This window comes from Pelodiscus sinensis, chromosome 7 (assembly GCF_049634645.1).
Source record: "Pelodiscus sinensis isolate JC-2024 chromosome 7, ASM4963464v1, whole genome shotgun sequence".
Taxonomy (NCBI): domain Eukaryota; kingdom Metazoa; phylum Chordata; order Testudines; family Trionychidae; genus Pelodiscus; species Pelodiscus sinensis.
In genome coordinates, this window is record NC_134717.1 from 15481169 (window position 1) to 15503831 (window position 22663).

Consider the following 22663-nt stretch of genomic DNA (forward strand, 5'->3'; position numbering starts at 1 on the left):
ACACACAGACATTATACAATCACATGACTAGCGTACATAGGATTAGCAGACAGTAAGTTTCTATTCAACACCCCACATAGCCCCCTTTTATACCATTTTTGGGGCCAACACCCCCACCTATGGGTGCAGCAGTGATCTGGCTGCTTCCCTCAAATTCAGTAACGTGACAGCTGGCATCCAACGGTCTGGCACCATTTGGAACTCGGAAGTGCTCCGGGCAGCCGGACAATTGGAGCTGCTCTGCCCCCGGGCTTCCTGGAGTCAGCCGCTGATCAGTTTCAGCAGTGGCTGACTTGGGGAAGTCTGTGGCAGAGCAGCTGGGATGCTGCCAGGTTGGTCCCGCAGCACCAAGAGGTGCAGGCCTCCCACTCCACCCCAGACCCTTCATAGCCCCCCCCCCCCTTCAGATAGTCCGGCATATCTGATAATCTGGCACCCCCTGGGCCCTAAAGGTGCCGGATTATCGGAAGTTTACTGTACTGAGGTGTATAGACCGAGTAATTTAGATGAAGCTCCACATATTTCAGTTCCAAACATTTCACTTTAGTTTGAGCAATACACATGGGTACGACTAGACTTCGAAAAAGTGTTTTTCGAAAAAGAGCATCTAGATTATATTATGCGGATTGGAAAATCGATCCACTTTTTCGAAAAAGAACGTCCTGACTGCTGGATGCTCTTTCGAAAGAAAAAGCCACCCAGAACCGCTTCTGCCAAGACACAGGGGCAGCATTTCCTTCCAGGTGCTGCTGCCTACCCTTTGCAGAGATGCGTGGTTAAAGGGACACATCTAGCTCCTCCCCCCCCGGAACACCCGTTGCTCTGCTCCTGCAGCTGCCTTTGCTGTCCCGCTAGGAAGTAAGCAAGGTATTGCAGTGCTTGTTTTGAGTGCCCAGCTTCCTGGGACAGCACAGCAGGTTTTTTTGTTTGGAGGTTTTCCTGATTTGGATCCCTGTTTTTTGGCATGGAGTCAGAGCTGACCGTGGGCAGGGGATGGCCCTATGCCATCATACTGCAAGTTTTGCTGCATCTGCATGTGACAGTCATGAGGCTACTTCCCCATCTGGGCCCAGACCAGATATATGAAAGGTTCTCCCATCATGCAGCCCAACTGCCTTTGCCTCCAAACTTCTTTGTGGAGAGGCATTTCTGGAGGCTTGACACCAGCTCCGACTGGTGGGATAGGCTCGTTATGGAGCTGTGGGACCACCAGCAGTGGCTCTGCAACTTCTAGATGAGGAAGGCCACTTTCCAGGAGCTGTGTACCTAGCTCACCCCAGCTCTGCAACGGCAGGACACTCACCTGTGGCCCACCATACCGCTGAAAAAGAGGGTCGCTACTGCCCTCTGGAAGCTGGCCACCAACAGCTACGGCTCTGTGGGACACCAGTTTGGAGTGGGCAGGTCTACTGTTGGGTCCATCCTGATGGAGGTAAGTCATTGTAGGGGGGAGTGTCACAGTTGGGGGTAGGGTAAAAAAAAGAAGACTGTCAGGAAAGGGCAAGGCAGAGTGGGGGAAGGAGTGGGAGTGGGAGGGAGCTCCTCCACTCACCCTGAGCTGCCGGGAAGGGCGGGGGGGGGGGGGGAAGAGAGTTCTGAGGAGGGGATTCGCAAGGTGTTGGAGGGGGAAGGTGGGTGGTGGGTTCCCCTCCCAAGAGATCAGGCACCCCTTCTAAAATTTTGTCGTCGGTCTATTTGTCTTTCTGCAGGTGGTGAGGGCCATCAATTCCGAGCTGCTGAACTGGCTCATCCATCTTACAGACCTGGACAGCATCGTGGCCGGCTTTGCTGCCCTTGGAATTGTGGAGGAGTGCTCAATGACACACACATTCCAATCCGTGCACTGCCCCATCGATCAGCCCAATTCATTAACAGGAAGGGCTACTTTTCAACGGTCCTCCAGGCCCCAGTCAACCATTGTGGTCAGTTTACTGACATTTGTGATGGGTGGTCGGGGCGGGCACATGATGCCCTCATCTTCAGGAACTCATACGTCTACTGGAGGCTGCAGGCAGGAACATTTTTTCCGCATCATGACTTTGCAGTTGGGGACGTGCACATGCCAGCGTGCAGTGGCTGATGCTACCTACCCCGAATGCCGTGGCTGAGGAAGCCCTACACCGGACACCTGGATGCAAGATGCAGTTTAATGCTCATCTTAACCAGGCTCGCAACCAGGTGGAATATGCATTCGGACGTTTAAAAGGGAGATTCCGGTGCTTGCTCACATGACTAGAAATGGGGGAATGTAACATCCCTGAGGTGGTGGCCGCGTATTGCGTTCTACATAACCTGGTGGAGAGGAAAGGGGAGGCCTTCCTACCAGGGTAGGGTACAGGTACTGATGGTCAAGAGAGGCACTTTGACCAGCCCCAGAGAGCTGCCATCTGCCATGCTCACCAGTCTGGTGTTCGCATCCGGGAGGCCCTACGGGAGCGATTCTCTAATGGAGGCCACTGACTCTCCTGAGGGCCTCCTGTCTGGGGGCTTGGCAATACAACCTTCCCTCCTGAATCCTCACCCTGACCTTGTTTGTAGAAATAACAAACACCAGGTTTTGTCTGAAAAGAATAACTTCTGTTTTATTGTAGTAAATATCAATAACTGAAAGAATGTAGAAATGTTGCAAACATGAAATCTTTTGTTTATTGTACATAGTTTTTTCTCAAAGTATACTTTCTGCATGAAAAATAAACATTTTCTTAAATACCCAACATTGTGTTTAACTGGGGTGCTTAAACACCTGGAGGGGGGAAGGGGATCAGGTTGAACCGTGCTTGCCTGCCCGCAGGCTCCTGGTGCCTCGCGTTCAGGGTCCACCATGGCCTTGGGATTTGGTGGAGCGATTTGAGCGTTGGCTGGACAAGAGAGGGTAGGTGCACTTCGGTCTGGGAGGCCTGGGGAAGAGGGGTGCTGGAGGACTGGGGGAGAGGGAGGTACAAGGGGGGAAGCGGATGGTGCTGTGGAAGGGGGGTTTGGTGGGGCAGGGTCATGGTGTGCTGGAGGAGCAGGACCAGGCACAGGAGCAGGCAAGCCACAGACCTCCCTGAGAGTGGCACACAGGGACGTGCGCTGCTGGACAAGCTCCTCCATCAACCCATCATGCCACAGAGCCTCTGCCTCCTTCCTCTTGCAGGATGGTGTTGAGCTCCTTCAGGGCCGCCACATGCTGCCTCAAGATGTCTGCATAGACACATCTGTGTCTGCAGCTCCCATGCCCCTGGGACGGAGGTGGGGCTGGGGTGCTGCAGCCCTCTTGCACGGCTGGTCCGGCTGTGGAGGAAAAGAGGAAGACACAATTAGTCATGTGTGCGCAACAGCTGTCCAAAAGGGCATGCCCTCTCCTTCAGACAGGGAGCTCAGATGCTCTGAAGGTAACACCATGTGTGACCTGGGCATCAGCCTGAGCATCACAGGGGTCCCGAAGTGCCAATGGGACCTCGCACTGACAACCCACCTGGATGTGCTCCAGACATGGTTTATGCCACCACATGGCGCACCCCCATGTGTTCAGCGTAGAGTGTGACATGTTGGCACATGCACAGCCAGCTGCATTATGTCCAGGGTGAGCATTATAGGTTTCCCTTGTGCATCACCCACTGTGCACCCACCTCCCCCACCCTGTGTGTTACACAACCTCATTGCACTCACCTGCTGCTTCATCTCTGGCATCAGATAATGCCTGGGAGGCCTCTGGGGTCTGGGTCACCAGCTCCAGAGTGAGGGTCACCATCTCCTTGCTGTCCTCCCCCTCCGGCACCATCTCCCCGTCTCCAGACTCCCTGGACTGCTCTATGTCCTGCACTGGCACGTCCACCACAGGGTCCCCCAAGCCAGATTAGAGGAGACAGCGGTGTGCGTGCTTCCCCACCACCAAGGATCTGGGCCAGCTCAGAGTAATAAGGGCAATAGTGGGAGACTGCCTCAGAACGGGAGCTCTCCTCCCTGGCCTTGACATATCCCTGGCACAGCTCCTTCACTTTAGAGCGCACCTGGTCCTGGGTGCGTGGGTGGTGCCCTCTCTTGGCCAGGGCCTCTGCCATGCCGCCAAAAATGTCTGCATTTCGCCACCTGGTGTTCAGGGCTTGTAAGGCCTCCTCCTCTGACCAGAGCTCAAGAAGGCCCAGACCATGCCAATGCCCGGTGTTTGGAGCCCCTGGTTGGGTCCCCAGGAGGCAGTCTGGAAGGGCCAGGAGGGTCTTGGGGCTGGGACATGGCTGCACTGGAAGAGCAGTGTGCTCTGGCTGCTTTGCTGCCACAATTGGCTGTGAGGGTGACTGTCCCTTTAAAAGATGGCTGTAGACAGGAACCAGAGAAATGCAAGGCATGCCCCGGACTGTCCAGCAGGGATTCTTCCTAGAGGCCCTTTAAAAAAAAAAAAAAAAAAAAAAAAAAAAAAAAAAAAAAAAAAAAAAAAAAAAAAAAACGGCTGCCCACGTCTACACACTTTTTTTGATGGATCTCCGCCGAAAAAGGCATTCTTCCTTGTGAAATGAGTACCACCGTCTAAAGAAGAGCTGCGTTCTTTTGATTTAATTTCGAAAGAACGCGGCTGTAGTCTAGATGCAGGTGAAGTTTTTTCGAAAAAAAAGGCTACTTTTTTTGAAAAAACCCTACAGCCTAGACACAGCCATAGTGATCTGTGTCTTGTAAGCCAGCTAAGATGTGTATGAAGACACTCTCCAGACTTACTATGCAATGAAATTAACAAAACCTCACACAAATATAAAAAGAAATGTTGTGTCTTTATTGGAATGGTGTTAGGCTTTAAATACACCTCTTTTGATAATTGAATTATTTAATTAGAAATGACACTACGGAACTGCAATACTGGTCCAACAGACTTGTCTTTACTTTTTTTTTTTTTTTTTTTAAAGCAAGAAATAGAATGAAAATGCACCGAGTAATCAGAAAGCACTAGCAGGCATCAGTTAACCCAAGCTTCTTTGTTCCAAAAGCACTTGCAAAATTGGAACCGAGAATTTAGACTGGTCATAATTTGTAATAACTAGAGTCACATGAGTAAGCTTCATGTGCCCATTATTTATTTATTTTAATTTACCATCAAGTTGGTCATTTTCCTCAAATATTACAGTTTTTCTTTGATATTTTCCCTCAAAGTATAAAAAAGTATGAAATATAAACAAGTTCTTGCATTGTACACATGTAAAGAGTACAACTGAAGCATTAGATAGCTGGCTATCTACACACCATCAAACCCCATCAAATCTTGGATAATTCGTTAATATACAAAATATCAGGGCACAGAAATAACTAAAACCCACTTCTTTGTTGTGTTACGCACAGATTCAAATATTCAATCTAAAGAAAAAAAACACCTTTAATTATTTTGGCTTTCCACTATATCCGCATATTGAGACACTTATTAAAATATTCCTGTTTAATTCAGTTTGGTCTTTTTCTTATTGTCAAGTCATGTTTGTTATCTTAATACCCGCCATCCAGACAAAACAAGTAATCAGAAAGACCCTCCTTTTCCCCACTTCTCTAGGCCTGACCCCTCTGAGGTCAGTTTTAGGACATGACTCCAAACACGGGGTTGTGACGACAGATGCTAGGACCAATCTCTTCATAATCTTTTTTGGTGTGGCATACTTGGTAGAACTCAGGCTGAAAAAGGAGAAACAAAAAGTCAGATGCTCTGTTTGCTTGATGCATTTCAACTATATGTAATCTCAACTAGAAAAACAAAGGTATATTGAACTTGTAAACACTGTACTTAGTTATGAATTACTGCTAAACAAATTCATAAAACAGACATCATATTTTGCCAAACAGCCAAATACTGTATGCAATAAGGACACTCATTCAGAATAATGTGACTATTCTAAACAAATACATTTCATGACATATGGCTGTCATTTGCTCCTTTAAATCTTAAAAATCTTTATTAGACTCAAAGGAGTTTATATTTTCCTTGAGAGGTATTACTAATCCCCCCATTAAATCAGGAGCTATAAATGTGCATCAAGAATAGAGTAAGACTCCAAAGCATACCTAGAATGATTGAACCATGTGAAGTTTTATAACCAACTTACTGTGGAAGCCAGCATTGATCCTCCAAACCAAACTGCGTATCTTTGCATGTGATGGGTAATAACTTGTACATCAATAGGTTTGGGCTACAAAGGAAAACAAGATGAACACATTAAAAATTGATATTACTAGTAATGCTAAATGAAGTGTGAACTTTTTTACAGATGTAAGTTTAGTTCCCATATTTAAATAATTTCTTAAATACAACATACATATGCACTATGCTAGGTTTACACATCTACCATACACATACTAGTCCCCCAAATAAAGTATTTCAAAAAAGTTACTTTACATTTTATGTGGCATTCCAGGCCATCACTTCATACTCTACAGCACTACCTTTTCCTTTTCTAAATTAGGACATCTAGAAAGCTGCATTTTCTTCTCTACATTCACACAAAACATGAAAATTCTAACTCCAAACCTTGAAGTAGTTAGAAATGGATTTTTCCTCACTGTCTGGAGTATTGGTGTTGCAGGAAATCGTGTGTATGATGTAATTTTATAACGATGGGAACATTTGGGTTTGTGGTGCTGAATGACCATGAATTAAACTAACTGAAATATATGAAGTGTGTTAACCTGAGGAAATGGTACATAATGGAAAGATGAAAAGATACATTGGAGGGAAGAGAAGGGAAGAGAGGTGCTGTGTTTTGCAAGTGTTTCAAACAATGACTGCATCACTACAGGTAAGTTTTATCATTTTGCAAGGTTATTGTTTGCAACTATTAATAGTGTTATGTAAGGTGATGCAATAAATAAGTCCGATGAGTTTTGATTTTTCTATATTTGATATACTGTTGGGGAAAATAAAAGGACCTAGGTTGTTGGTCTGGGATGGAGTCCAATATCTCTGTGCTGAGGCATTTGTGACTGAATATATGCACTAGGACATTGAAGCAACAGTACAATGGGGAAGCCTTTGCTGTAGCAAGGCTTTGGCACAGGATGTGTGGCTCTGCCAGTGTGGATAGTGTGCTAGAAAAGCCAAGTACCCCTGCAGTTACGTAGTTACTGCTTGTAACACTCCCAGAACCAAGACACCTCCCTTTCTACCTTCCAATAAATCCTGTACTCCCTCCCTTGGACACACCTTATTTCTTCAGAGTACCACACTTGCTATCTCCTCAGTCTTTACAAACTTTCAGTCATGTTCCCATGGCTCTCTTGTTGCTTTACTTTGGGGAGGGGAACCTTTTTGGGGTTAGAGGCCGCTGACCAACAGAAAAATTAGTCAGGCCACACACACAAATGGGAAGCAAAGAAAAAACAAGAGACCACACACACAAAAAAGTCTCTCACTGATTAAGATAAACACTCCCCACATTCCCCTCACACACCAGAGATTTGGGGGCTCCAGCTCTGTGGGGCAAGGTGGGAGAACTGGAAGGTCAGTGTGGGCTTCCCAATGCGGGGGGGGGGGGGGGGGGGGCCCTGAACCGCAGCAGCCAGATCCAAATAAGCCAGGGGCTGCATCCAGGCCCTGGGCCTGAAGATCCCCACCCTTGCTTTACATCTTTCCTGGCCTTTGCTACTTTCCCTGCCTCTCTGGCTCCCCAGAGGAATATCAAGATCACTGCAGATGATTCAGACACGCAATGTCAGAAAGAGAAAGCAGCTGCCTGATTCAAGCAGTTCTGTCAGCGAGTCTTATCAAAAACTCAATTAGGTTATTTTCAATCGGGGAATACGTGTCTCTAATATCCTGTACACAACACAGCTACAACAATACTGAAAACATAATAGGTGAGAGATGTTTAGTATTTGTAAGGAAAACAATATACCTAGAGTAGCCCAAAGAAATAAAAAACACTTATCCAACCAACGCTGCATTGAAATCAGATTTAGGACCCAATTAACTCCCTCCTACCACCAAAGATTAGAAAATCATTTTATCTCAAATTTTCATGTTTTGTTGTTTTTATTTTTGTTTACAAAAAGCAAGGTCACGGTCAGTATATTATAAATAGGATGGAGTGCCTCTCCCCGAACAGGAGTAAACCCTACTCAGCTATTGAGAGGGAGAATGTGTCTACGCTTCAATTAAATCTGCAACAGGCCAGTGCAAGTTGAGTTGGGCTCATGGGACGAATGGGCTAGTAATTGCAGCATACACCTTTAGGCACAGGCTGCAGCCTGGCCTGTAGGACCCTGTGAGGTGGGAGGATCCGAGAGGTTAGTCCTCATCCCAAATCCTAACAGGAACACTTAAATTCAATAGACCGCTCCCCCTTCGCCTCAGAACCCCAAGTCAGCCACACACATCAGACTGCAGTGTAGATGTACCCTGAGGTTTCTACATCTCATGACTGCAGCAAGGAATGGGCAGTCCAGTTGTAAAGCAAAGGAAGCAGCACCACAGCCCTCTATAAAGACAAACATTGTGTAGAGACTATTCTCAGGAGTCCATTATAATACATTAATCCCTGTTAAAATAATCTAGAGCTTTATATAAAGAACCAATTTTAATTCAATTTGACAAACAGGAAATTCTTAATTCCTCTGTTACTTAGAATGTCCAGTAAAAAAAAAGCCTACTAAAAAGATACACCTGAATTGCAAACATTAGTTTAGTGTATTAGCTAAGGAAACAAACCTTCAGTCTGCCACCACTGAGTTCCTCACTAAGTTTCAGCCGGGCATCAACAGTTCTTTTCAAATCTCGTTGTAAACGGCGACCGAAGTCCCTGAACATGGTTGAACCTCCAGAGAGGACAATATTCTATAATGAATATGCATTAAAAATAGATTAGGTAATTTTAAAGACAAGAAAAGTTAACTAATAGTCTTGGACATAAGAGTGCAAATATAATTATAATAATCAGCACTATGATAATCTATTAAGGGTGCTGCCTGTTTACAAGGACTCAGACCTAAATTTTTGACTGATTAGTAACTTCAGGTGCCTCCATTTCTGGGTCCTCTATTGAAGACACATTACTGGAGATTGATTTTCAGAAGTTGGAAACTTAACACTTCTGAATATCATACCTCTTTAGGATATCAATATGGGCACCCAAAATTGAAGCATCCAGAATTACTAGTCACATCTATAAGTTGAGCTCCTTGGTTTCTATTCAGCCCTTTATATGGATATTCAACTTATGCTCACCCAGCTGCCAGGAAATTTAAGTTATTACACAGAATGTTTTAAATTATTCACATTTTTAACTGTTAAAGTACCACACAAACTGGGGTGTTTCTCTGATGAAAGGAATTTTTTTAAACTAAGTTTTAGAATTCCCTTTAATCTCTATCATTTTTGTTCCCACATCTTTTTTCTCCTTCCATTTTTACCCCTTTTTTTGCCTTCGCTGTAACAGTATTACAGCCCTGAAAAATTAAAAAAGATTAAAATGTTCAAACTGCAACTTTGGTTTTAACTAAGGTTCTAAGCGAAAATGTCTTTACTGTGATCTTCTGTGTGATAGCCCCATGCTAGTGCAGGTGCTTTTAATCAGAAACTAGCAACAAGTTTATCACAACTATTTCAATAAAAAAAAGTACATGTACATATGGTGTCTGTCTGTCTTCCTCTTCCCCAAACTTAAAGCAAGGTCAGGGTTTAGGGGAATTGGCTGTTTTCCAGAATATGAAAAAGGAAGGGGCAGAAGAGGGACGCGATACTCACAATCACCACTGGTGGCAGTGACTGCAAGGGAGAGCTATCCTTTTAAGTGGCCACTGGGGACAGCTACACCACAGACAGAGTGGCCAGCTGGACATGGGGCTTGGACATTTTGCCTGCCACTAGGTAAGTGACTGTCTAAAACCCTGACCCCCCCATTCCAGGTCCACCTGCTGTGATCTCCCACCCCGCAAGTATCACTGGGGCCAGAGGAGGAACTAGCGCCCTGTTCCCTCCTCCTCCTCCCCCCATCCCTGCCTGCACCACTGGGAAGCCCAGCATGGTCCTTCACCCACCGCCCCTTGGCCTCAGGGAGCACCAATGAGAGAGGCCTGCATGGCCCCAGGCCTGGTCCCCACTCATGTCTCTGGGCCGAGCTGCCCCTCCAGCCCCCATCCCAGGCCAGACCTGGGCAGTGCTGGGTCAATCTGCTAACTTTAAAATAACTTCACCGTTACTGACCTTATACAGCGGACGTCTAACATCAATAGGACAATTCTGAATAACTTCATCTACTACTTCTGAAATGGGTTGCGTGAAGTCTGGATTAGCAAACTAAAATCAGAAGTCAAATTGGATATAAAAACAACAGCTATTAGATAGCTAAACACCACAATTTTAATCCAACATACTTAAAAATCTTGCAATTTTAATTCTAAGAACAAGAATCAAAGCCCAATGTGAAACAGCAATAATTCTGACTATTGAAGTAAAACTACTGTTCTTGACCTACTAAATGCATGCAGTTACACAGGGGATTGCAAGAAAGTGAGAAAAGAAGAACTCAATTAGACTTAAGAGAAAAAAAGCTCATTAGTAGTATGGAACCAGAGTACTTTAGAGCAACATGAATTTTCCTGTCCCTATTACAGGATTAATCCCACACATGTACTTAATTAAAAAAGCAGTGCTAATACATGTGGGCGTACTGAGGGTTCACCCCCATTCTCAGCACATTCAAATGGAAAATGGCCATGTCGAATGCACTACATGTGCAGCCATTAACTAATATTCAAAACAAACAAAAGGAGTATTTATTTTAATAGCAATTTAGTAAGAGGGTAAAAAGAAATGAAAGAAGTGATTGAATTATGTTGGTTTTGGTGATTTCCCCAACTGTTCTCTTGTACTGCCTTTTTGTATCTTGAACAATTCCTATCAGCTTTTTCTAAAATGACCCTGAAAACAAGGCTAGTAGCACAAAATTGGAAGTGGGAATGAGAAATTCTAATTCACTGAAAACTGGTATTTTAAATGACTAATATATGATGGGTAAGAAGAAATTTAATTTTAAAAGCTAAATGCTTGGCAAGAAGAGAGGAACAATAACCTATATTAACAATCTGATTGTTTAAAATGTTCTAGGATGGTACTCTGTTTGAATGCTCAAGCATCTCAATTTGTACACTTCAAAGTTTAACCAGTATCAGGAAGTAAAACTCTCTTGCTTTTTATAACATCTATTATCTACTTTAAAATGTAAATTGAGATAGATATTTTCAAATACATTTAGATACATTTAAATACATTTGGTATACTAAAATCTAAACTGCGGTTATACAGCTTGAATTGAAAAAAAAAAAAAACCTGAGGACCATAGTAATTCACACCAACTTACTTCAGGATGAAAGAAGATCTCTGGACCCAAGAATCTCTCATAGCCAACATCAATGGTGAATTCTTTCTTTGAGATTGCATTGATTCCAGTATACTGTTTAATCCATTTTGTACCATCTGTGTCATACTTGTTGAATTCTTTTACTAAATCAGGACAGACATAACTAAAGCGCTCCTGAAAATTAAATATACAGATTTGTAGAAATCTTCCTCAACATAGAAAAAAAATGTTATGTTTTACAATATCGAGCCATTTGAACCCAACTAAATATAGCACAAATTAGGGATGTTAAAGACTAGTCGACTATCCAATAAACATTTGCTCATTGGATATTCTGTCGATTAGTCAATTCCCCTCCTTTGCTGCCTCTTAAAAAAAAAAACAGAGGTAGCAAAAGGGAGGCGGGGGGAGAAGGGGTACTTCAAAAGTGGCAGCAGTGCACAACTGAGTTTCCACGCATTTCAAAGGGGCAGCTGTGGAGCCCAGGGGCAGCTGGGGACTCCCCAGCTGATCTCGGGCTCCACGCGGCATTTCTCCAGAACCCGAGGGCAGCTGGGGAGTCCCCAGATGACTCCGGGTTCCACTGAAATGCTGTGTGGAACCCGGAATCAGCTGGGGAATCCTCAGCTGACCCTAGGCTCCGCACAGCATGCAGTACAGCATGGAGCCTGGGGTCAGTGGGAGAGCAAGTCCCCCACTGACCCCCGACTCCATAGCTTTGAAAGGCACAAGAGCTCCCTCCTGTTGGGGATTCTTGTACATTTGAAAGCAGGCACCCTCGTGCAGCCCGGAGTCAGCAGGACTTCCTGCTGGCTCTGGGCTGTACACGGAGTTCCACATTTAAAAGGAGGAATGCAGAATTGCCTATCAACTAGTCAAGTAGCCAATGAAAATTCCATCAACTACTCAATTAACCACATTTTAACATCTCTAGTACAAATAAAGCTCTTGGGGGGAAAAATGGTTCAGGCTCATGATAAAAGTTTGAAACTAGCAGATAGATACAAAGTAGAGTACAAGAGAGGGTTTAAGTGACATTATGTAAAATTAGATAATAAACTTGGCTCCAATAAACCACGTCTATGCATCACTGGAAACAAGTAGCATACTTTGACTTGTCAAGTTGGTTTTGATTCCATTTTTCCTCTAAAATTCTATGATAATGAAAAATGAGTATTAAACGTATAATGTACTTAACGGATGAACAACCTTCAGTGGACCAGGTATAGATTTGTACTGCAGGGGGGAAAAAGCAACAACATACACAGAAGAAATCAGAAGACTATAAGAATAGCCATACTAGATTAGTATACTGACTTCTGACTGTGACCAAATGCTAGAAACTTCAGAGGACAATTATTGTGTGAGCATTCCCTTTCATCCAGTCCCATTTTCAGAGTCTATGAGGCAGTAAGAACATGGGATTGAAACCCTGACTGTCTTGGATAACTACTATTGATTGACTGGTTTGTCTATCTCCTAGAACTGGAAGGGACCCTGAAAGGTCATTGAGTCTAGTCCCCTGCCTTCACAACAGGACCAAGTACCATCCCTGACAAATTTTTGCCCCAAATCCCTAAATGGCCTCTGCAAGGATTGAACTCACAACCCTGGGTTTAGCAGGCCAATGCTCAAACTACTGAGCTATCCCCTCCCCCTGGTCCACCATGAACTTAAATATTTCTTTTTTGAATCCACTAGGTGGCAGTGCCACCTGCTTGCTCTGCTCTACAATCCTCCCCTGGAGAGGGGGACAGGGGAGAGAGGAGGAAGGCAGTCTGGGCTCTCCCCCTCCCCAGGCCAGTCCCAGCTCTACCCCTCCCAGCCTCTAGGGGTGTGTGCCAGGCCAAGGCTCTTTCCCACCCCAGGGAGGGTCTGAGACCATCTCAGCCCTGGCTCTTCCCCCACCAGCCACCCGTGCGGACCCAGCTCTTGCCCCACCCCGCCCCAGCCCAGCCCACCACCCACAGGCCCTGTCTCTTTCCTCCCCCCAGCTGCCAGGGACAGGGTCTGGGGCACAAGACTGGCCCAGCTCTCCCCCCAATCTAGAAGGTTGAGAGGAGGCTGGGGTGTGGGGAGAACAATTCTGTCCCCTTGCATCACTGGAAAAAAAAGGAGAACCCTTGGGGCACCAGGGAGGGAGGAAGAAAGGGGAGAGGCAGCACAGCTCAAAGCTCCTGCCCCCACCAGAGCACTGGAGAAGGAGAAAAGCCATGCAGCTCCCGGCTGGGGCCCTCCCAGAGCACGAGTGGGGAAGGGAGGAAAGGCCACACGGCTCCATCTGCTCCCTCCCCTCAGAGCATCACCGTGGAAGGGGAGTGAGGGGAAAGGCCACGCAGCTTGCCACTTTAGCCCTCCCTCTTAGAGCACTGGGGGGGGGGGAGGGTAGAAGAAAGGCCGTGCAGCTCCTGGGCCATATGGCTTTGGCCCCCTCCAGGTTGGGCAGCAGCCAAGCCCTGTGAAAAGGGGAGGGGGGGGGAGGAACAGTTGGGTTGGAAAATTTCCCCCCGAAATTTTTTTCTCACTCACTCACACTCACACTCACTCACTCACTCACTCACTCACTCACTCACTCACTCACTCACTCACTCACTCACTCACTCACTCACTCACTCACTCACTCACTCACTCACTCACTCACTCACTCACTCACTCACTCACTCTGTTGGTCTTTACAACATCCCCTGGCAGTAAATTCCATGGGTTGACTGTTCATTGTGTGAATAAGAAAAAAATGAATTTCATTTCATTTTAAAGATCGCAGCAGAAGTACTTCCAGTTAAGTATTACAGTAGTTACGAGTTGGGGAAAAGATGGCTCTAGACTGACAATATCATGTTAGATATTTAAATAACAATGCTTATATTCTCATCTAGAAAGAGAGTAGCATTAGGAAAGGGAGCATTTTTATGATTTTCTTCAAATACATTTACACTATGGTATAACTGCCATCCATTAATTTCCATTTTACCTTCACAGCTTTTGCTGTTTCCAAGGATTGCTCAGGAGGAATTCCTACTTCTCGTTCTCTCAGCAGTTGCTGAATGAAGTATGTTATATCTCGTCCTGCAATTGGAATATGTTTGATACAGCTTCCAATCACATAGCCTTCAGCCTGGAAGTAACATTAATTTGGAGAAGGAGAAAGAAACACATTCCATCAACTTAAAAAAAAACAGTAATCTATTGAAGCATACTGAGTTAAGATGCTGAATATGCATATTCAGAGCCTTACTAACTGGATCCTTCTCTAACAGAATTCAGATTCATTGGAGTTACACACAATCCCTCTCATGATCTTGTAACTCTGATAGAGCTCTGAAGTCCTTCCTATTATCCATAGCTCTTTATTCTCCATTTCTGAGCCCCTGCATTTGGTTACTATTCTTCAAGCAACCAAGACCCGACAGGTCCCTTCTGTCAGAACTTCAAGTAACAGCCATCATTTTGTGCCCTCTATTTGCTCCTTTAGTCAGATACAACAAATGCCACTGAATGATGGAGGTATTCTCACACACATTACTGTTCAATAGGACTGAAAAGGTATAGGCTCAGATATGCTAGCATTTACATTCTACCCAGGCAAAACTGAAGGTAGGAAGGAAACAAGTCCAGCAAAGTGATCAAAATGGCATTCAGCACATCACATTGATCTGTCATTTTCAATCCACCTTCTCTATTCCTACTTCTCCTAGAGATGGAAAGGGGAGGCAGGTCTTTAATTCTATCATTTTTACAGATTACACTCCTCAAATTTTAAAAAGGACGAACAGAATCTAAGAGCAGATATACTGTTTGCATATCATATGCAGTACTCTACAGTATTTAAAAGATTATTTGAAATATCAATTCTATATTCTGCATCATCTCTGAAATTTTAAGAATGAGCTACAACATTTTGCAAGTTGTAACTGGTTAAGCACATATATGTTTTGGAATGCTAGGAAATCCAGCTCCACTTAGCTTTAATGGTGTTACCGTAAATCATACTGCATAAAATTCAAGTGAGTCAGCATTTAATAGCTGGAAATATAAAATAGTACCATACAATGAACCATGATCAAGTGAAAATTATGCACACATTTGATATGTAATATTTAACAATGAACAAGTCAAACATATTTTATGACAAATGTTTAAGACTCCCTCTATACACCCACACTTAAAATGCATCTTTTTTTTTAAACTAAAAACAGTCAAAATGAATGTTCTGTCCCATTCTAAAGATTACATTTTAATCTGCTTCTATTTTTAGTATTTCTCTATTGCATTACCTCACAGTATGGAAGGCATGAAGGGGCAAACCCATTTAGAAACTCCACCTAAAGGGAATGTGGATTCTTGGGACGCAGTCTTAAGGACTGGAATAGGGAGTAGTTCGGAGTACCTGGGCCAGGAACACAGAAAGACAAGAGGCCAGCCTCCCCCTCATCTGCTCACCCACTCAGCGATGTAGTCATTAGACTACTCAGCCTCTAGGGACCCGGCCACAGGCAGTTTTGATGGAAAACTTGACAATAACCCAATATATAGTCAGCTGACTAACCAAGCCTACATCTTGGGTTTGCTTCAGTTGATTCATGCTGAAAGCTGCTGGAAACAGGGGAGGTTATATTTACAAAGCAATTAACCATCCTAGTGATACAAAAAATAATGCACAATTTATTCATTTCAGTTAAAATAAAAAATGTCTGCTATATTTTAATAACCATTTAAAACCCATTAAGCATAATAAAACCAACCTAATTTACATGAGTTGAAATTTCAGTGATTTTATAAGCCTCAGTAGAAAAATGCCACCTCTAATGAACAGTCTAACCCGAAATTTTTACATAGCGTTATTCATTAAGCTGAGAAAAAGCTAAAAAGCATGTGTTTAGATCATAACCAACGTAACTTTCCAACATATTGAATCTTCAAGCAAATGATCATTCACAATTAGTAAGCTCATTTACATAGTTCATCATTTTGTAAGACTGTGGAACAAAAAAAGTGATCCTACAAATGCCAGATACCCAGTTTCTCTTTTAAAAACAAAACAAAAATACACCAGCTATGCAAACAGATGTATTTCCATTCATCTGGGGGAAGAAAGCATTACATACTCCACTTACAAAACTTTCAGTGTGCACTTCTACAAATGGTGTTGTTTGCCTACAGCAATACATAATACTTTTGACTTTTAATAAAACAGTAAACAATACACTAATTCAGGAGTGGGCAATAATTTTTGCCTGGGGGCCACTTGAGAAATTTTGGGCTGCCCCAGAAGGAACGGGGCCAGGACACTTCCATGCTTTCCCACCCACAGACCCGACTGTGGTCAGGGGAAAGCACATGAAGTCTTTGCTCCCGCCCCACCCGAGAGAACTGCCAGTTATTCTCAACAGCTGGCAGTTCCTTCTAGGTGCCCGTGCCCCTGGCGGTGGGAGGAGACTTTGTGCACTCCCCCCAAGTCACTCAGGGCCTGGTGCAGGATGGGTGAAGCATGCAAAATCTGCCCCTACCCTGCAACAGAGCACTGTGCTTAGAGTCACCCGCCAGTGGCTCACTAAGTGCCAAGCCACTTGCATGGCGGATGGAGACTTTGCATGCTCCTCTGCCCCCAAGCCAATCAGGGTTTGGGGACAAAGAAAACGCACAGAAAGTCTCCTCCTGCATTGCCCTCATCCCACAAGGAGCACGTGGTGCTTCTAAGTGCTGCGTTCTCCTTGCAGGGCAGGGTGGGAGTCGACTTGTCATCCTTTCCCCTACCCCCACGACCTGATTTGGCTTTGGGGCGGGGGAGCACGAAGTCTCTTGCACCCTGCCCTCTGGCATGCAGCGCTTAGATCGACCCTGGTGGTTGACTAAGCACCACATGCTCCCCGATCGGCCTGCAGGTGGGGGAGCAGCAGGACCTCTGCGGGTCGGGATCCAGCAGGTGAAGGCCTTTTTGGCCATCCCTGCACTAATTAGTTATAAAACAAATGATCATGTGTTTTATTTTTAAGGCCTTATATATAGTCAAGTCTGTTAACCATTTTAATTATTAGAGTCATATAAGATTTTCCTACCTGTATGATCTTTGCTGAATGATAGTACACTAGAATTTTAATTTTTTTTTCCATTCAACTATTTGGGTAACTAAAAGCTCTGACCTTTATCTATATTTCAGAAATGTGCACCTGTGAGAGTCTTTGTTCAAGAACTCCTCCTTAACAGTAAGCTCTAGGACCACCATTTAGCATGCAGCTTCCTATTCTCCTAAAAGCAAGATCCAGGTTCAGTTGTGCCAGGAAAATAGGAAGCACAGAGAATGGAACATGGAAACAGAGGTGGCAGAGAGAAGGGATGCAATACTCAGTCACTACTGTGGGCAGCAAGCGCAGGGGAGTTTTATTCTGACAAGTGACCACTGCAGGCAGCTGTACTACCAAGGGTGTGGCCATCTGGAGCTCTCATCTTGGGCCCTCCTGCACCCCACCAAGCCACGGGTCTTCTGTCTTGAGCCCCCCCCAACAGGTTCCAGGCCCTGCCTTAACTCCTGCACCTGCCCACACCACCAGCCACCTGCCCTGAAGCACCCAGGGCAATGCTGGGTATTCCTTCTAATATGGAATATAAAGTAATAATACTTGTATTCTATTCTACAGATGGCAAAACTGACTCAGATTAACGATCAAGTTCCGTGAGCTTTCAAGAACACTGCACTAACACTGACTTTTAATATGGAAACAGAATGCTCTGCTGTTCTCTGCACCTTAGCACAACAGGATCATAGGTGGGTTGCCAAGGTCATTTGAGGATTCCTGCTAACTCTTAGTCATGCTTTATCTACAACAAAAGCTACCTTCCATATCAATGTTCACTTTAGCAAAGTTACAATGTGTGATGACATGTTACATTATAAGGCTTTGATATGTTATACTTACCACAGGAATGCAATGAGTAACACCATCTCCACTGTCTATAACTGTGCCAGTCAAGGTCCGTTCTCCTACCTGTCTCGATGTCCAAGATGCAGCTAAGGCAAGGACAGCCTTCCAAAAGAGAAACCAGAATTTGAATCTTTAGTTTTACATTGATGCATAAAGCCTATAGCAAGTTTCCTCTACAGGTGATATTTTATACTCTTTGAATGAAGATTCAAACAAGCCAAAGTGAGCAAAATCTATTGAAACACAACTGAATGAAAAAAACTGAATCCCTCAATATTTGAATATATTTTATTTCCCCCCCAAACAAACTATCGTACTCTGAAACAAAAACTCCTAAAGAACCAAATAAGTTCTTTCCAAAAATAAAATTGTTTACTAAAGCTCAAGTTCCATGCTGATAGTTATTCAGAGAGATTTATAACTCACTAATTTATGAGTATTAATCCAATTTAGGGATTGGAAAAAACAACAATAATGAAGTAGTGGAATATCTATATAAAACAGTGTGCAAAAAAAAAAAAAGACATCTTAATCATTCCTGTCCCTTATGTTTTCTAGCCACAGAAGTGCAGCAGTTCAAGTTCTGCTTTTACTCCATCCAAAGGACTACTTCTAGACGTGAAATACAACTTCCTGTTAATGGCAATTCTATTCTTGTCCTATTGCCTCTTATGTGTTTTGTCATGTGATACCTGTCCTTCATGAATTGACTCAAAATTACCAATTCAATTTTTTAAAAAATACTCTAGCTAGCAGCCAGATGGTATTAAGAATCTTTTTTCCACTGGTCTGGATTTGAGCCAGTCAGCTCATGAAAACCTGTGACCCAAATATGAATACCCAAGTAATCCTAAAAACGTTAGAATTATGCATCATTTTCTCAATTGGTAATCCTTCTTTCCCTTTGCCCCTCCACTTAACAGTTGCATTCTCACCTGAACAGCAATGTACAGCCCTGGAACATTGAAGGACTCAAACATTATCTCAGCAGTATATTCCCTATTTTCTGGAGTATTTAGTGGCGGCTCAGTCTGTGTGACAGAAGTGATTTTTAAAAACAATTAATATCCAGTACTTGCATGTATTCAAATTTTAAAACACACCAAGAAAAGGTTCCAGGTTACAAACTTATTCACCCAAAGTATACAAACAGTAGGAATTCACACTGTGCTTTAGAAAGCTATCAGCAAACTATTTTATTTAGTAAAATGTCAAATTCCATGAAGGCTAGAAGGCTAATACAAACTGCACCATAGGGATGTCCCATTTGTGTGAAAATGCAGGAACACAAAGTGACAGTAAACTTAATTATAGCTACAAACTTCCCAGCATATATTGTGCTTTCCTCTTATCATAGACAGTTATTTCACTGTAACACTGTATCACTGACAGACTATAACACTAACAGCCAAAAAGCAAGGGAGGGAATAGTAATATATTCCAATTAGTTGAATATCCCCAATTAGAAAAAGCCTTATTTTTCCCTCACTCATTCATCTAACTGAACTTGAATGCTGTATTTGCCTCTCAAAGGCAATATCAGGAAAAAAGTATTTTGCCATCTGAATGAATTATATTAACGAGTGACTGGGTCAGAATACATGTTATGTGCTACTACAGTAAACCTGGACTTAACATAAACCATAGTTCTACCTGTTTTTGAAAGAGTACATTCTGAATGTGGTAATAGTGAACAATATTTGAACATGCTACAATTCAAGAAGAGGAGGAACATAGATCTCATTCTGCAACCTTTATTATAGTTGCACTGATTACAGTGAGATTCTACTTGTTGGCTAGGTGCAGATTCAGCCTCTATATCCATGGAACAAACTCTGGATACGATACCAAAGCCATGTTTTCAATTTCTATATGTGTACATTTTGAAAAGTTTTTTTAAAAGACAAGATGTGAGCAACTTTACAACTTAATTGTAACTAAATTGGGTGACAAATTCAGTATTCCAAGAAAGAAGCTTTGAGCAACTGTTGTAAAGAATTAAGGAGACTCAAACCTTGCCCCAAATCCAGGCAATAAAAAACAACAAACTACTCAAAGATGCAAAACAAATCCCACTGAACTGATTTACACAGCACGTTTCCATGAGCACAGTAAAACCTGTGGCAAAATAAATGACATTTTCTAGGAACTGCATCCAAATAATTATTCTGTTATACAACTGCTATTAACACAAAGTGCACAAACTGCTACTGCATCACTGAAGAAATGCTTACCTAAAATGTAGTTTCCATGACATCACTATTCACTGCAGTGGTGAGCTGTTGCAACAGAGAAAGTTTGGGGCAACAGAAAAAGGAAGAACAGGACTATGTAGATCAGACACTCCTTTGCTTTTAAAGCTCTTAAAAAAGTAAAGCCACTGACAGAGAAGCAACCAGACCAGCCTGGTTTTAGCCAATGCATATGACCTAAAACTTCCTGTATATACATGAAAGACCTTAAGGGTTTATTTACTAAAGGCTTTTGTGTATTAACACACAAATCACACTGTCCTTTCGTAAACAGGAGGCAATTTGTACTCACCAAAAGAAAGTAATGATCTTCTGGTTCTGCTCTTAGATATTTAAAGATAACTTGCTCCATAAACCGCTCCATTAAGTCCCAGTCTTCAACTATACCATGGCGGATAGGCCACTGTTAGAAAAGAAGCATCAGTACATATTTAGAAAGTTTAAAATAAAAAGTCTGATTGTTAGTAACAGAAGGAAAAAAGTCACTAAAAATGTGCTATAAATTCTTCCTACCTCATTATGATTAATAATTTCAAATTCTGAAGTCTTTATAAGCGCTCATCAACGTTGAAAAAAGGGAAGTTACTCACCCTGTGCAGTAACAACTGTTCTTTGAGGTGTGTCTCCTCGTGGGTGCTCCACTGTTGGTGACAGGTCATCCCCGGAGCAGCAGTTCGGAGCTTTTTCTTAGCAGCTGTCAGTTGGGCCGTGAATGCACAGCTCGCGCCACTAGCAGTTTGATGCCTCATGGGCACAGCCTGCGCGCTCTCCCTCCTCCCCCCTTCAGTTCCTCATCTGCACCCAAGTAACTACAACTGAGTAGGAGGTGAAGAAGGGAGGATCATGGAGCACCCACAGGGGGGGACACCTCGAAGAACAGTCATTACTGCACAAGGTAACTTCCCTTTCTTCTTCTGGTGATGTCCCCGTGGGTGCTCCACTGTTGGTGACTACAAAGTAGAACCCAACATGGATGGTGGGATTTGGAGTTACTGCTTAGCAGCAGAGGATAGTACCACTGTACCCACTGCTGTATCGGCTGCTAGTTGAGGCAAGATAGCGTAATGTCTGGCAAAGGCATAGTCAGATGACCAAGTGGCTGTCCGGTATGTCGTCTTTAAGGGACACGCTGTTTAGGAAAACCATAAATGTTGCTGTTGCACGGGTGGAGCGTGTTCTCAATGGAACTGTCAAGGGCTTATTGCGAAGAGAGTGTCATAGCAGTATACAGAATAATATCAGTTTGGAGATACGTTGTGCTGAAATTAGCATGCCCTCCGAAAGGTTTGCAATGGATACAAAGAGGAACAAGGACTTGCAGAATGTCTGTGTCCTGTCTATATAAAATGCTAGAGCCCTTTGAATGTCCACAGTGTGCAGCATGGCGTCTTTGGGGGATGCATGGGATTTCAGGAAAAACATAGGTAGGACTATGGGCTTATTGATATTAAAGGAAATACTGGCTTTGGGTAGAAATTAAGGATGCAGCTGTAAGGTGACTTTCGCCTTGGCAAATATCTAAGGCGGGCGTACCATCAAGGCCCCTATCTCACTAACCCTCCTCATAGAGGTAATGGCCACTAAAAACAGCACTTTCGTATTAAGCAGCAGGAGTGGACAGGTGGCCATGGGTTCAAAGTGTGGGGGGGGGGGCGGAGCGGGGGGGTGTCTCATAAGGCAGTCTAAAACCATGTTTAGGTTCCATGAGGGTGCTGGGCTCTGTGAAGAAGTTAGAGATTCTAGAGTTCCTTAAGAAATCTCCAAATAGTCTCCAACCCTCTGTGCACTTTTGAGTCAGGAAGTATATTGAATAAAACCCTCTTCCCTTGAATAGATTGGGGACCATCTCTAATGCTCCTAGTTGGAGGAGCCGATCAATTTCTTGCCTGAGAGGGATCTCGAGAGGGCTTCATGAAGAGGGATAGGGAATCGGGGGGGGGGGGGGGGGGGGGGGAGTGAGGTGAAGGAGATAGTATGTCCTGTATGGATGATTTCTAGCACCGACTGGTCTGATGTAATGGAGCCCCAATGGTGGAAGCAGAGACGTAGCCTGTGGGAAAACACGTTTCTCGCTTATTAGCACTGGATGGTCGGGTAGACCCTCGACCAAAAACTTCATATTTGCTGTTTGGAAGCCTGGGAGCTGGAAGAGCATGACTGAGGTGAGCACCTCCTGAGGCCACTT

General features: G+C 43.8%; 1 protein-coding gene across 1 annotated transcript in view; it reads right to left on the reverse strand.

The window, feature by feature from the left end:
- Positions 1 to 4726: 4726 nt before the first annotated feature.
- ACTR3 (actin related protein 3) overlaps positions 4727 to 22663 on the reverse strand; it is a 63987-nt gene continuing 46050 nt past the window's right edge. The window contains exons 4-12 of the mRNA XM_075933255.1: positions 20771 to 20881; positions 19162 to 19257; positions 18221 to 18328; positions 14278 to 14421; positions 11307 to 11480; positions 10151 to 10243; positions 8657 to 8782; positions 6060 to 6143; positions 4727 to 5631 (exon numbers count right to left, since the gene is read on the reverse strand). Coding sequence (XP_075789370.1) covers positions 5536 to 5631; positions 6060 to 6143; positions 8657 to 8782; positions 10151 to 10243; positions 11307 to 11480; positions 14278 to 14421; positions 18221 to 18328; positions 19162 to 19257; positions 20771 to 20881 — 1032 coding nt within the window. The 3' untranslated portion in view covers positions 4727 to 5535. The remainder of the gene's footprint in view (positions 5632 to 6059; positions 6144 to 8656; positions 8783 to 10150; positions 10244 to 11306; positions 11481 to 14277; positions 14422 to 18220; positions 18329 to 19161; positions 19258 to 20770; positions 20882 to 22663) is intronic.